The following is a 14,053-nucleotide window of genomic DNA, read 5'->3' as shown; positions in this document are numbered from 1 at the left end:
GCAAAAAGAAACCTTGAAATGTTTTCAAAGTTTAGCGTCTTGTATCCTAATTTTACGACCAAAGAATTTGCTTCAATGCTTCAATGGAACCCATTAATCCGCTAACGCGTGTTATAAGATCTCAATATATCGCCCATTGACTATCGCAAATTGGTCAAGTAAACAGTTTTCATACCCCCATTATTTTATAAAAAAATAATCACAGGTGAAATGTCTTTTTAAATTTGAGCTCAGGAAAACAATATCTTTCAGATGACACAAAAAAAACAATCAAAAATATTTGGTACAAAATCGAAATATACTAAAAAACCACCCCTATCAAAAAAATTGCGCGCTTTCGTCGACAAACGGAACAAGCGCTTCAAACTGAATTTTCTCAATACTGAGAACAGGGACGGATCCAAGATTTTCTCGAGGGGGGAGGGTTTTCAAAAAAAAAGAAAATTTTGTCCATTTTTTTAGACTGAGAATCGAGAAGACGTATCGAAAGTTTAAATTAGTAATAGAAATTTCTCGCTGAATGTTCCGACTGCCTTTTAATGTTTAAGGAGCAGTAATAACCTATAAAAATAAAATGTAACAAAATAAAATGAAAATTTTTTTTTCTAAAATTTGAATTTTTTTTGTGAAAATCATCACCCACACGCCATATTAAGTACAAAAGGATAAATTTCGCTCCTTGTAACAAATCAATTATGGCAAATAAGCTTCTTAACCAATTTCGAAGGATTTCAAAGACGGATTAAATCTCCGCTTACGCGTTAATAGCGCAAAATATAACGCTCGTTAATTGTCCCAAATTGGCCAAACTGGCAATCTTAAAACCCCCATAACTTTACGAAAAATGATCACAAGTGAAATATCTTTTCAAATTTAAGCTCAGGACAACAATACTTTTTGAAGGATATAAAGAAATTCCGTCAAAAATGGCTAGTTAAAAAGTCGAAATTTGTCTGAAGAAAAAAAAACCCACCCCGAGCACAAATATTCCGTTACTTTCGTATCGAAAGTCGGAACAAAAACTCAGCAACTTTTTTGAGCTTGGAAATGTTACAACCAAGCAAAGCGATTTCGTGGTCTGAACACTACATAATGAGTATTGTAGTCTGAACAATACATCTATAATGGATTAATTCCCTGGCTCAGATTTCGAGTATAAGCGATTACAATCCATGAGTGTTCACTGCGGGTCAATACATTGCGAAACATTTTTCTCATGATAGGCTGTTTATGCGCAGATTTAAACTAAGCCATCATTTTAATAATATTTTGGAGGATGCTAATTGAAAATTTCTTATTTTTTGGCGCGGTAATTTTTCTTAAATTTTGAGAAAGTAATATTTGTTTTTTTTTTGTTCCGACTTTCGATAGAAAAGTAACGGAAAAATTTGAGCTCGGGTGGGTTTTTTTTCTTCAGACAAATTTCGACTTTTAAACTAGCCATTTTTGATGGAATTTTTTTATATCATTCAAAAGCTATTGTTGTCTTGAGCTTAAATTTGAAAAAATATTTTCACCTGTGATAATTTTTCGTAAAGTTATGAGGGTTTAAAGAATGCCATCTTGGCCATTTTGACCAATTTGGGACAAATTAACGAGCGATATAGTTCGCACCATTAACGCGTAAGCGGAGTTTTAATCCGTCTTAAAATTGTTCCAAATTGGTTGAAAGAAGCTTAATTGCCATAATTGATTTGTTACAAGGAGCGAAATCTATTCTTTTGTACTTTATATGGTGTGTGGGGGGATGATTTAAAAACAAATTCAAAATTTAGAAAAAAAAAGTTTCATTTTACTTTATTTCATTTATTTTTTTAATGTTATTACTGCTCCATAAAACCTCAAAAGGCAGTCGGAACATTCAAGGCTTCGCCCTGATACGAGCAGTCTTTTTATTTTTAACATCGCTGATCTTGTAAAAGTCAATAGTTTGTTTTCGTTTTCAAATTTTCAAAAATCAATTTGTTAGAAGATCTATCTTAGTGGCTTCTGAAATTTTGTTTTTGATTTTCTACCATATTTTCACCTGTGATAATTTTTCGTAAAGTTATGAGGGTTTAAAGAATGCCATTTTGGCCATTTTGACCAATTTGGGACAAATTAACGAGCGATATAGTTCGCACCATTAACGCGTAAGCGGAGATTTAATCCGTCTTAAAATTGTTCCAAATTGGTTGAAAGAAGCTTAATTGCCATAATTGATTTGTTACAAGGAGCGAAATCTATCCTTTTGTACTTTATATGGTGTGTGGGGGGATGATTTAAAAACAAATTCAAATTTTAGAAAAAAAAAGTTTCATTTTATTTTATTTCATTTATTTTTTTAATGTTATTACTGCTCCATAAAACCTCAAAAGGCAGTCGGAACATTCAGGGCTTCGCCCTGATACGAGCAGTCTTTTTATTTTTAACATCGCTGATCTTGTAAAAGTCAATAGTTTGTTTTGGTTTTCAAATTTTCAAAAATCAATTTGTTAGAAGATCTGTCTTAGTGGCTTCTGAAATTTTGTTTTTGATTTTCTACCATATTTTGCTGTTGATTGATGTCAAAAAAGAACTTCTGATAAATGCAATTTTTTCTTTTTTTACCTTTTGATTTTATGATGTCAGTATTGGACAACAAATGAAAAAAAAAATCCATCTTTTTTATTTAAAGAGTCAAAGATTCGCTTCCTCAGCTCAAAAGCAGGGATTATGATTTTTTGAAAGACTCCTTCTGAAAGGCCCATACTTTTGAAAGTAGTTTTTTGTATGTTTTTCTTAGACGTGTGTCATCCTCGCTTTTTGCATTATTGAAGATAACAATTTTGATGATTTGTGTGCCAACCTTGCCTGCATCGGGAGTTGAAGCACTGAAATTAAGAGTTTTAATGCTTACTACTTTTTTGAATATTTGTTGGTTTTTATTCGATTTTTGTATCATCAACTGCAAATTCTTAGAACATGCGTAAAAAGTGCTTGACAAGTTGTCTAGTTGCATGGATTATCTAATCCTCTCGTTTGAACCATTTTCTGTGTCGAAATATGTTGTCTTTCAAATTTTTTTCAGCTTAACTGTTTTCTTTTTTACAACTGTGATAGATTTTGTGACGAACAGAAAAATCCTTTTTGATTGCGCTGTTTTTGAGTAATTTGAGATTTTATAATACAACGTATTTTTTGTCCTTCTTTTCTCTGGCGAAATTGTTTCGGGTTGTTTGCGTTTTTTCGCTTAAATTGGTTTCCTGGGTCACAAAATTAAAACTGTCTTTTTTGATTGGTTTCCCTGCAGAACAATTACAGATTAGTTTTCTCAGAAGTAAACATGATTGAACGTCAAAAAAATAGAAGGGAAGAAAAAATAGTCGCAAGCCCTAGTGCTTTTCTTAAAAAGTCTCCATTGTTCATCGAAGAATTAATTAAAGGGTTCCATGACATTCTACCCTATTCCAATCTACCCTATGCTAATCTACCCTATACTATTCTATCCTACATACCAATCTACCCTATACCAATCTACCCTATACCATTCTACCCTATAATTAAAGCAATTGAAACTTACCCCATCCTCTTGAAGAATCCGAAACAGTATGTTTCCGAACAAATCAAAGAACCATTAATTATGATCAAAGAATAATTGACGCACGTGAACAAAATATCAAAGCAACGTAAAACTTGCGCGTTCAAAATGGAAATGAGTTCAAAGCATGAACGAACAGAAATTTTAATCCAATGTTGCTATAGAAATGCGTTGCGGCTATTTCTTAAACAAACAAAAGTCATATCACATCAAGTCGACATAGCGTAGCGGATAATGCCTGTGTTTGAAAATCAAAAGGTCGAAAGATCAAATCACCAAGAAGTCAAATTTTGAATGAAATTCGAAAATTACTGAGGGTTTGACTAGTTGATCACAAAAGGAGGGGTAGACCCCCCAGTACCAGGCCAAGGCGGTACTGGGGGGCGGGGTGAGGGAGAAGGTAAAATTCTTTTGGTATTGGCCTCTATTACCTCCCAAAATTTCAGCCCTCTACGGCCACGGGAACCTCAAAAAGTGTATGTTTTTTAGAAATTAAATTGAATTTTTGAAAAATTCACAAAGTTTGTTAAAATAAACTGAGTTAGGAATGACTTAATTGCGCGAGAGAATACAAATAGGTTAAAATAGAATCTTTGTTAAAGACTCAAATTGAGTCCAAAAATTTAGACTCAAATGAATTAACACGTGCTGTATCTTTCCGATTCTAATTAGGACTTTGAAAGATTACATTATGATACCTCATTATGGTATATAGGGCAGATTAGTATAGGGTAGATTAGTATAGGGTAGATTGGCATAGGGTAGATTGGTATGTAGGATATAATGGCATAGGGTAGAATGGTATAGGGTAGTTTGGAATAGGGTAGATTGTCCTGCCACCAATTAAAGATATTCTTTTGCAGCACTTTAAATTGCCCGGAAAAATCAACCTCGGTCTAGAAAAAAATAGATTATCCAGAATTTTTCTTTCATGTAATACTTTTTTTTTGTTTTATAAATTGAATTTTTAATATAAAAGATTTGATATAATACTAAAAGTAACATACTATTAAAAAGTAAGGGTCAAATCATTTTTTATAGATTTTTATTAGGTAGCGTTCAATATAAAAATAAATGCAGTGTGTTTTTAGCCTGCTGAAAGCGAATTGTCTCTATTGGGTGATTGGGATTTGAACCTGGATGCTGATTTGTTTTGCGAGTTAGTCGAGTTGTTGCTTTCTTTGCTGGCGGTGGAACTGTTTGGGTTAGTGGAGTTGGAAGCATTGCTGAAGTTGGCTGCCATCTTAGCCGAATGCTGGCTCCGTCGATACTTGCTCTGCATAGCCTCGTTGTAGAGTATTTCCATATTCTGTCTACTTTGAATCGGACTGACAGCAAGTCCTCGTCTCGCTTTTTCCCAGATTTCCATGACTACGTCAATTGATTCGTGCACCATCGGCGGAATGACTTGGTCCAGAACTTGACAGTTAGTAGCCAGAGCAGGGTTCACATTGATTTCAATCAGGTAAACTTTCATGTTTTCGTCGATCATAAAGTCGAATCCGAGTAAGTCGAAAGTTCCGATGCGGCTCTTCAAAGTACATTTAACAGCTTGGAAGCAGTGGAGCATGATTCGCTTAGCTTGCTTTTCGAACACTTTGTACCACCAATCTTCTTCGATGCCTTTCGACTTCATGTAGTGTTCGTTTATGTAGTCATTGGCTCTTTCGTAACTCCAAACTGTGTCGTCTTTCAACTTCTTGTACCTGGGATCTTTTTTCTGGATGTACTGGTTGTTCAAGTGGCCGATTAAACTGTTGTCGTCTAATTTGTAGTCGTCGATGCACAGTCGCAGATAGCCGGGGTGATAGAGCACCACGAAGGGCGCAGTCGATGCTATCAGCATGTAAGCTCGGATGTCAATCTTCTTATTATCCAGCAACAACGGATGTTCAATGTATCTTTGAATCATTCTATCATAGTTATGACTCCGTTGTTTGTAGGGTGAAGACTTCTTGCTGCTATTCAGATCGTTTAATTTAGCATCCAGATCTTCTAAACTTCGCATCAGAAAAATCCCAATGCCTTGATTCAATCCGTTCGGCTTGCAAATCCACGTTTCGCCCGCCTTATACGTTTCCCTGAAAGCTGCGTTTTCTGTCTTGTTATTTAGTTTAAAAGTTTCGTTGAAAAAATCAACCATTTTCAAATCATTGTTTGCTGCAGTATTTGGTTTTCGCTCAACTTTTTGTTGCAGATGTCGCTCGTAAGCTCGCAAACTTTCAACGAGGCCAATTTTGGTAGTTAAACATGATATGTTACTGATATGATTGGCTACTTGTTCCGAGTCTCGAAACTCGTCGTAGTCAATTTGGTTCACACATTGCATCCACTTGAACTTGTAATTAGGCCCTCTCTCCTCCGTTCTCGTCCATTGCATGTGTTTCACGAAGTGATTCTCGACTAAGATTGTGTTATTTCCTCTGCAGGCGTAGAATTGGTTCGGCAGCTCAATGTATCTCCTACCCGACTGCGGGTTCCTAACCAACGGCGGCAACGTCGGTAGTACATTTCGATGCCAGGCGCCGAAATCGATATCGAGAGGGTGTTTGGCCAGAGATTTGATACATTTTTCAGTTGCGTCGTAAGGGTGGACGGAGGGGTCCGTGATAACAGGGGGGATTCTGGCATTCGAAGGCAGTGGCGGGCGAACTTCGTAATGCTCCTCGTTGTCTTCTTTATCAGTACCGTCTGAAAACGTCTCGCCATTTGCATCTTCTCGCTTTTTCTTAGCCGAGGCAGATTTCTTTTCGGCTTCCTGGGACGGCTTTACAGTCGTACTAACCCTTGGCTTGCCTCGTTTTGCATAACCTCCAGTGCCCTTCATGGTGGATCCAGTTGAAGGATTGGAGGCTACTTGTTTTGGGTGTATTTGGGCAGCTTGAGCTATAGGTGTGGCTTTTATGACTGGCCTCTTACCACTAGTTGATCTAACTGATCTTGAGTTGCTGGGGCCTCTGCTTCTAGGAGGCGACTTAGAAAGGACAGAAGCCCTCGAATTGTGTGAATGCATATTCGGCTTGTCACTTCCCACCCTCTCGTTCCCGGGGATGTTCAAGTGTGTCTTATTCTGGGCGCCTTTGCAGTTTGCCGCCTGATCTTCCTGGCTGTGTTCTTTGGCCGGTCTTAATCTTGTTGTCTTGACTCGGTCGTTTTCAGTCGAATTCAAAACATCTTCCGGTCGTTGATTTTGTACCGTGTCTTTATTATGTTGTTCGCTCCTCTGTTTTTCACTACTGGTTTCGTTGTTTGTTGCTACCGCATTTGAGCTGCATTTAGTTGGAATGTCTCTGCTGATTCCGTTGCTTTCATTAAAAGCTTTTCCTTTTGAAAATACTTCCATAGTCACTATGCTGCTTTGGTTTATATTTTCATTATTATTTACCTTGGCGTCGCCGTCACAAAGCTGTTTATTTTTATTCTCTCCTCTCTCTCTCTTTTCAAGTCTATTGCTCAGTACACCTGTACTACGCACCGTCACTTTACAATCCTCATTTTCTTGAGCAAAATTACGGCTCTTTTCCAGCCCCCTTACCCAACTTATTTTCTCTGAAATCTAATTTACCAAAGCATTTTTACAGTGACCCTCAATGATTCAAAAATAAAAACAAAGCGTGAACAAGTAAGCAGATTTGAAGAACTAAATGTTTCTTATGCGATTTGCCGTATCAAAACTTTTAGACAAATTGGATCTCTTATACTATTCCCCTCCCGACTAGGATACCAAGTAACGAATTGTCATCCCTACAAAGAAACAATATTGCTCGTATCAGGGCGAAGCCCTGAATGTTCCGACTGCCTTTTAAGGTTTATGGGGCAGTAATAACATTAATAAAAATAAAGCTAATAAAATAAAATGAAAAAAGAAAATTATTCAAAAATTTGAATTTTTTAAATAAAAATCATCCCCCCACACGCCATATAAAGTACAAAAGAATAGATTTCGCTCCTTATAACAAATCATTTATGGCAAATAAGCTTCTTTCAACCAATTTGGAACAATTTCTAAGACGGAATAAATCTCCGCTTGCGCGTTAATAGCGCGAAATATATCGCGCGTTAATTGCCCCAAATTGGTCAAAATGGCAATCTTTAAACCCCCATAACCCTACAAAAAATGATCACAGGTGAAATATCTTTTCAAATTTAAGCTCAAGACAACAATACTTTTGAATGATAAAAAAAATTTTCGTCAAAAATGGCTAGTTAAAAACAAATTTGTCTGAAGAAAAAAAACCCATCCCAAGCACAAATATTCCGTTACTTTTGTATCGCAAGTCGGAACATGAATTCAGTGGTTAAGCATATGTAAGTTCTGTACCTAATAATTAACCTCTCGCTTTCGCAAAGGGGAGTAGTTGGAGAGATCTGACAAAATTATTGGCTCTTTTCGACTTTCCGCATCCATATTTGAGTTTGAGAATATGAAAAACAATTTTAACGTTGTCATAATGCAACAAAATTTTGCATTGTGAACAAACCAACAATTGCGAGCAGATTTGTTATTGTTCTGACTTTCGATACGAATGTAACGGAATATTTGTGCTCGGGGTGGGTTTTTTTTTCTTCAGACAAATTTCGACTTTTTAACTAGCCATTTTTGACGGACATTTTTTATATCATTCGAAAGCTATTGTTGTCCTGAGCTCAAATTTGAAAAGATGTTTTACCTGTGATCATTTTTCGTACAGTTATGAGGGTTTAAAGATTGCCATTTTGGCCATTTTGACCAATTTGGGACAATTAACGCGCGATATAATTCGCGCTATTAACGCGTAAGCGGAGAATTAATCCGTCGTAGAACTAGAAATTGATTCAAATTGTTTACAGAAGCCTATTTGCCATAATTGATTTGTTACAAGAAGCGAAATATATTGTTTTGTACTTTCAATGGCGTGTGGGGGGATGATTTTCATCAAAAAGTTTTCAAATTAAAAAAAAAAAAATTCATTGATTTTATACGTTGCTTATGTTATTACTGCTCCATAAACGTTAAAAGGCAGTCGGAACTTTCAGGGCTTCGCCCTGATACGAGCAGTCTTGTTTATACTTTACATTGTAATATCACGAATTTACACCCTATACAATAGTGGACAAAAATAAACGCAAGTTCCGGTATTTATTCTCTAAAAAGCCAGTTTTCAATGTACATTTTGAACAAAATTGTTACAAAGACCAAGAGTACAAGAGCAAATGATCAAAGCTACCTTCTATGAAAGTATCAAAGTTTGGTTTCAGAGACTGACCAATGTAATCCGGGTATGAAAACGCCAGATTTCATCGTCTGCACTAAGTTTTTTACTTCGCGTGAAAGAGTAAAAAACAGTCGAGTTAAGTAAAGTTTTCACACTGATTATTTCAATTTTTTCGCTGAGAATGTTTCACTTTTTATGAACATTTTTAATTTTTTACTCCGCTTATTCGGCTCTTTTCCAATTTGCCACATCCCTCTTAAAATTACAAAATAAATTGCAAAGTTACGTTTGGATGCAGTTTTCAACATGAAAACTCATTTCACATCGACTTTATCCTTTGAATTTCAGAAAAAATTAAAGATGGAACTGGAAAAGAGCCGCATATTCGAGAAAGAGTTCACTACGAAACAAAACTTAAAGCAGATGAGGAAATCTGGCGTTTTCATACCCGGATTATCTCTGAAACCAATTTTTGATACTTTCATAGAGGTAGCTTTAATAATTTGCTCTTGGTCTATGTAAAAATTTAGCTGAAAATCGATGTTGTCCAAAATGCACATTGAAAACAGGCTTTTTAGATAGTAAAAACCTGAATTTGCGTTTAATTGTGTCCACTAGTGTAACATGCAGAACAATTATAAAAATGGAAAGTTTGAAATATGAGGAAGGGTGGGGTGTGGAAAGATCCAATTTATTTTGTGAGCTCTTTCTACCGTTTACGTCCAAGCTGCATGTATTATATTTTTATGTTTTGTTCACGCTCAATAGTAAAACAAATGGTATGTGAGTTGAGTGCCCTTTCAAACACATTTTGTCTTTTTACAGAACCCTGAAAAGCCATAAAAACACACCAAGATTGGTGTCTTTATCTTGTGGGGGAAACAACGGAAGAAGAGCCATTTTGTGATTTTCGAGGGGGTGAGGTGAGATGCTGGAAAACAGCCGAATTTACCAGAATTGTTTTCCTCTTTACCGTCTCTGGCACTGGAAAGAACGATGGGGCTGCTAACTTCTCTTTTTCCTCGGCTTTTCGATCCCTTTTTGGAAGCATCCGAATCGTGATTTTCAACTCCGCAGTTAATTTCAAATGGCTCGGAGAAATTCAAACGAGAGTTTCTCCTTGAGCTTGCAACAATGACGTCGCTCGAAGCCGAAGCGTTAGGAGTGTCCCGTTTAGCCGATCGATGTCCTAGTTTATTCAATGTTGGCTCTCTTGAATGCGCACTTCGTCCTTTTTCATATGGACTTACATACTTTTCGTTCGCGTGCAGCCGAGTATGCGACTGGCCATTCGTCTTTCGGCTGAAATCCGACTGAGATTTCGATCGATCTCTGCTTTCCCGATCACTCGAGTTCAAATGTTTAGTCTTGGATGAGTTCGAAGACATCCTCAATGACGTGTCGTCTTGTGATTTGATCAGATCGCCCGAGCGTGACTCCTCATTTGCGAACGATCTGGATCCGAGAGGCGTAGAACGACGTTTCTTTGTATCTTGCCGCTCGTCCGCGTTCGGATTCTTTTGTGCGGCGGCCATTGTGATTCCCCGATGAAGTCCCGTGTTCGACTTTGTTCTGGACTTTGAATCATGATGGGAACGCGAAGTTGACGATTTGTTGCGTCTGTCACTTTTGGGGGGCTTTGATGCCACGATCGAATCAGACAAAACGTCCATCTCTTCAGGAAACTCGATATGATTGGATCCGTTTTTGGAAGAGTTATCCACAGCTTGATGTTGTTTTTCTTCTTCGTTGATTTCTTGCGAGTTTTCAACAGAGCCTGAGGATCCCATGAGGCTCGGGTCCGACTTCGAATTGCGTTTTCTCGCTATCAAATTGTGATAATTTCTATTTCGTGTGTCGCTCAGTTGAACTCGGTTAGACAGCGACGATGCACGAGGTTTGAAGTTGGCAGTGTCTGTTATGGAATACTTTTGCTGTTTTGGGTTGAATTGGGAAACGCTGAAGGTCAAATTTGGCAGCTCGCCTCCTTTCACTAAAGGGTCAACTTCTGAACTATTCGGGGCAAGAATTGAAGATTGATTACTTAATCTAACCGGCTGTGCACCTGGTATAGGAATTCTGGAACTTTTATTTGAGTTATTCTGTATCATCTGTTTGTATTTATCTAAGACTACCAACTTTATTTTCGACTTTGGGTTCTTTTGAATTAAAATAGTATTTTCTCGATCAAGGCTTTTAACTAAAGCTTTTCCACGTTTCGAGTGTTCGGGTTCGGAGTCTGATGGTTTGGGCGCGAAACTTCCAGTATAATATGCTGCTGTAGTGGACAAATTGGGTTGGATTGAGAGAGCTTCGGTTTTTCTTTCATCTGAGTGGGTTTTCAGCGTAACTTCAGATTCTTCACCCAAAGCCATAGAAGTGGAATGAAAGTAGAACGAAGAATGAATATATGTTAGCGACAAGCATTTAGCTTTCTTAACTAAAACTGTACAAGACGACAAAAGTCCTTAAAGTTTTGTCAAAAGTGTGACTATAATAAAAGCATTAATTCTATTTTTTACTTTGTTAAGCTTTTAAGGATTTGATAAATTGTTTTTTATAACGCGATAGCATTTTGTCTTCACAATGTAAATACTTTGTTCGAAGTTTTTTTTTCGTTTTGTTTAGAGGCATGATGGTATTTTTGATTCACGTGCTATTTTAACGATTCGCGTATAACTCAGTTGAAGCAATAACTTACCTCAATTCTTTTCGATCCGATCGTAAGAAATGAAGCCATAAAAATCACCACCATTTTAATCGAGTCAAGTGCTTGCGACAGTTTTCACATCGACCTCACATAAACCGAATATTCGCTCAAAAACTGATCGAGAATGCAATGCGGTCGCGATTTTTGACCAGGAAATAAAAGCCTAAATAATGAAACGCCTCCATCAATTATTGATTTTGGGCTTTTTTTTTCACTATAGACCCAAAGTTATAGTTTTTCTGACTCTTTTTCCTTTTCCCCCACCTGCAATTTTTTACCAGGCCGTTTTGCAAAAGAGCCGTTTTTCTTTCAAAAAAGGAAAGACAAGCTTCTTGGAAATTGAGTTAGAACCGATGTGGTTAACTCATAGAGTAATTTCGGATAGGGTACACCGTCTGCTCGTCACGCTATCTTATTTTCGGCCGGATAGATTCGTGCAACTTCTTAGTCTAATACCGATCCTAATCTTACTCTTATATTATCTAGTCTCAGGTTGTTTAACTAGTCTCTGCTAGGCTCAATAGATCTAGGGTATACTGGTTTATTGCGGCTGCTGAAGTTCTCTTGGAGAGGCAACTAATTTCTAAGTTAAATTCAAATCTCTCTGGTGCTGAAATTACAAGTAATTTCAGCACTTACAAATAAGTGGGTTGTTAGTTAGATGGATCATGATTGGTTAATATTAAATACTTTACAGTGGTAAAATATCTAATTTATCCAATCATAAAATATAGTTTAGATCAGGTTCCACCCATCCGGGTTTTACAGAGTTTTTTAGAATTGTCTTTCTGCAATTCAAAGGATGGATGATGGACGTTGGTATTTGGCGAACATCATATTCTTATCCGGTTTCTCTTGTTAGAGAAGTTCCAGGACGCTGGAATGATGGATATCAGTCGTTGTGTTTTCTTGTGACAACGACTGTGTTTCCCAACGAAATCAATCTGATTTCAGAATGGTTTGCTATGACGGGTTTTTCTGTTTTATGTAGAGAACTTCTTTTGTGTTCGACCTCGTCTGGGAATGGCGTGGAGATTGTGCGTGGAGGGGATGCCTTGTTACTCGGATCTGTACGTATACTTGAACATCGAGGTGGTCATTGGTCTAGTTCAATGAAGTCCTTTTCTGCGAAGTCAAGTCGTTACTCTAAATCCTCTGTGGACGGAGTTGTGATTGTGGACGGCATATTGGTTGTGGTTGGCCATTCTTTTTCGAGTGAAGTGGGGTCATTTTGTCTTTGGATGTTCGTCTTTGTTGTTGTATGCTGATCTATATACTGCAAGGTATAATTTACATTTTATAAAATTTTTATTAGTTCAGTGTTTTAATTATGATTTTGGTTAGTTGTTTTCACAAAAGCTTTTTGTTTTAGTTCGATTATTTTGAAGAGTTACTCACCCTTGAGTACCTCTTATTAAAAATAGAAGTGTGGTCACAAAGCGTGTATGTAGCGCGGTGGGTTAGGCCGGCTATAGAGCATGGTCAGGACGTCCTCTCTGGTGGGTTGGGCCAGGAGTGGGAGTATGATTTCGTGCGGTTTCTGTGAGAGGTCCTGTTATGTGATAACGTTTTATGTCGGGTTTGTGGTGGTTTTTCTTATGTTTCGTTGGTTGTGTCCTTTTTTCAAAAATCAAATTGTTTTTGGTATGGGTTTGTCTTTCGACTTTTTTGTGTTTTATTATTCCTTTCTTAAACTTTATAATAGTCTTCAAAAGAATAAATTATCCAGTTTTAAACTGGGTTAATCCGGTTTGGGTACCGTTGATTTTCTTTTCTTAGTCATGCTGTTATTCTATGATTTGTGGTGTTTAGTAAGCTGCGTTGGTTAGTTTTGTTTAGTATATAATTCCTTTCCAACCGGGTTAAAGGAAATCTTGAAACTTGTTATCGTGTGTTAGAGTTGTTGAGTGTGAAAACTTGAAACTGAAATTCATTATTTAAACAATTCTTCGTGGGCGAGCTGTGCGAGTTTGGATAGAATTTTTGTGCGAGTGAATGGAAATATCAAAAGGTTAGTACTGCACTTTTGTTTTATCAATTTACTACATAGAATTTTAATTTTACTGCTAGTTTTGGGGAAAATTTAAGTTACAAATTTTCATCATTATTAAAATTACTGCTTTTGGGGAAACAATTTATAAATTAATTTACTACATTGGTATGAATTTTTTTATATTTATCTAGTGCAAAATATTAATAGAGTTTTAGAAGAATTTTAACAAGTTTTTTATTTTTTATTTTTCTTCTCTGTTTTTTGCAGATGATCTTGGGATGAAGACTAAAAATCTAAATGAGACATGAATAAAGAATGGTTAATTTTAATATAAATTTATTAGTGAAGAGTATGTATACATTATACTTACTTGTTAGTCGTCGGGGAAAAAACCGTGGGGGAAGATGTCGTGTATTATGTCGGAGTTTGTTAGTAATTTTGCTAGTATGCGAATGATGTTTTTAGTTTGAAGCAGTGGCCAAAGCAATTGAAGTGCTTTAATAGTTTTTAGTTCTTCAGTGCCAACTGCAAACTCATAAGGTGTGTTTTGAATGAGATTATATAATTTGTGATTGTATTTAGTGTTGTGGATGAAT

The 14,053-nt window shown here is 36.6% G+C and overlaps 1 protein-coding gene across 1 annotated transcript; it reads right to left on the bottom strand.

Annotated features, from left to right (window-relative positions):
* Positions 1 to 4,576: 4,576 nt before the first annotated feature.
* On the bottom strand, positions 4,577 to 11,439 carry LOC134856903 (uncharacterized). Its single transcript, XM_063873197.1, has 2 exons — positions 9,707 to 11,439; positions 4,577 to 7,057 (listed from the first exon to the last, which is right to left on the bottom strand). Exons 1-2 carry the CDS (start codon positions 11,127 to 11,129, stop codon positions 4,647 to 4,649), a joined length of 3,834 nt encoding a protein of 1,277 aa, XP_063729267.1. The 5' UTR covers positions 11,130 to 11,439; the 3' UTR covers positions 4,577 to 4,646.
* Positions 11,440 to 14,053: the final 2,614 nt, after the last annotated feature.

Source organism: Symsagittifera roscoffensis, chromosome 1, assembly GCF_963678635.1.
Source record: "Symsagittifera roscoffensis chromosome 1, txSymRosc1.1, whole genome shotgun sequence".
NCBI lineage: Eukaryota > Metazoa > Xenacoelomorpha > Acoela > Convolutidae > Symsagittifera > Symsagittifera roscoffensis.
Note: the sequence above shows the minus strand (reverse complement) of the source record. Positions and strands in the feature narration are given on the sequence as shown.

Bases quoted from the DNA above. Each gene is read 5' to 3' on its own strand.
- LOC134856903 (XM_063873197.1), bottom strand. From the start codon at position 11,129: ATGGCTTTGGGTGAAGAATCTGAAGTTACGCTGAAAACCCACTCAGAT. The intron at 7,058-9,706 runs GTAAATTCGGCT...ATTTTGCTCAAG, and splicing joins TAAAGAGGAAAACAATTCTG to AAAATGAGGATTGTAAAGTG.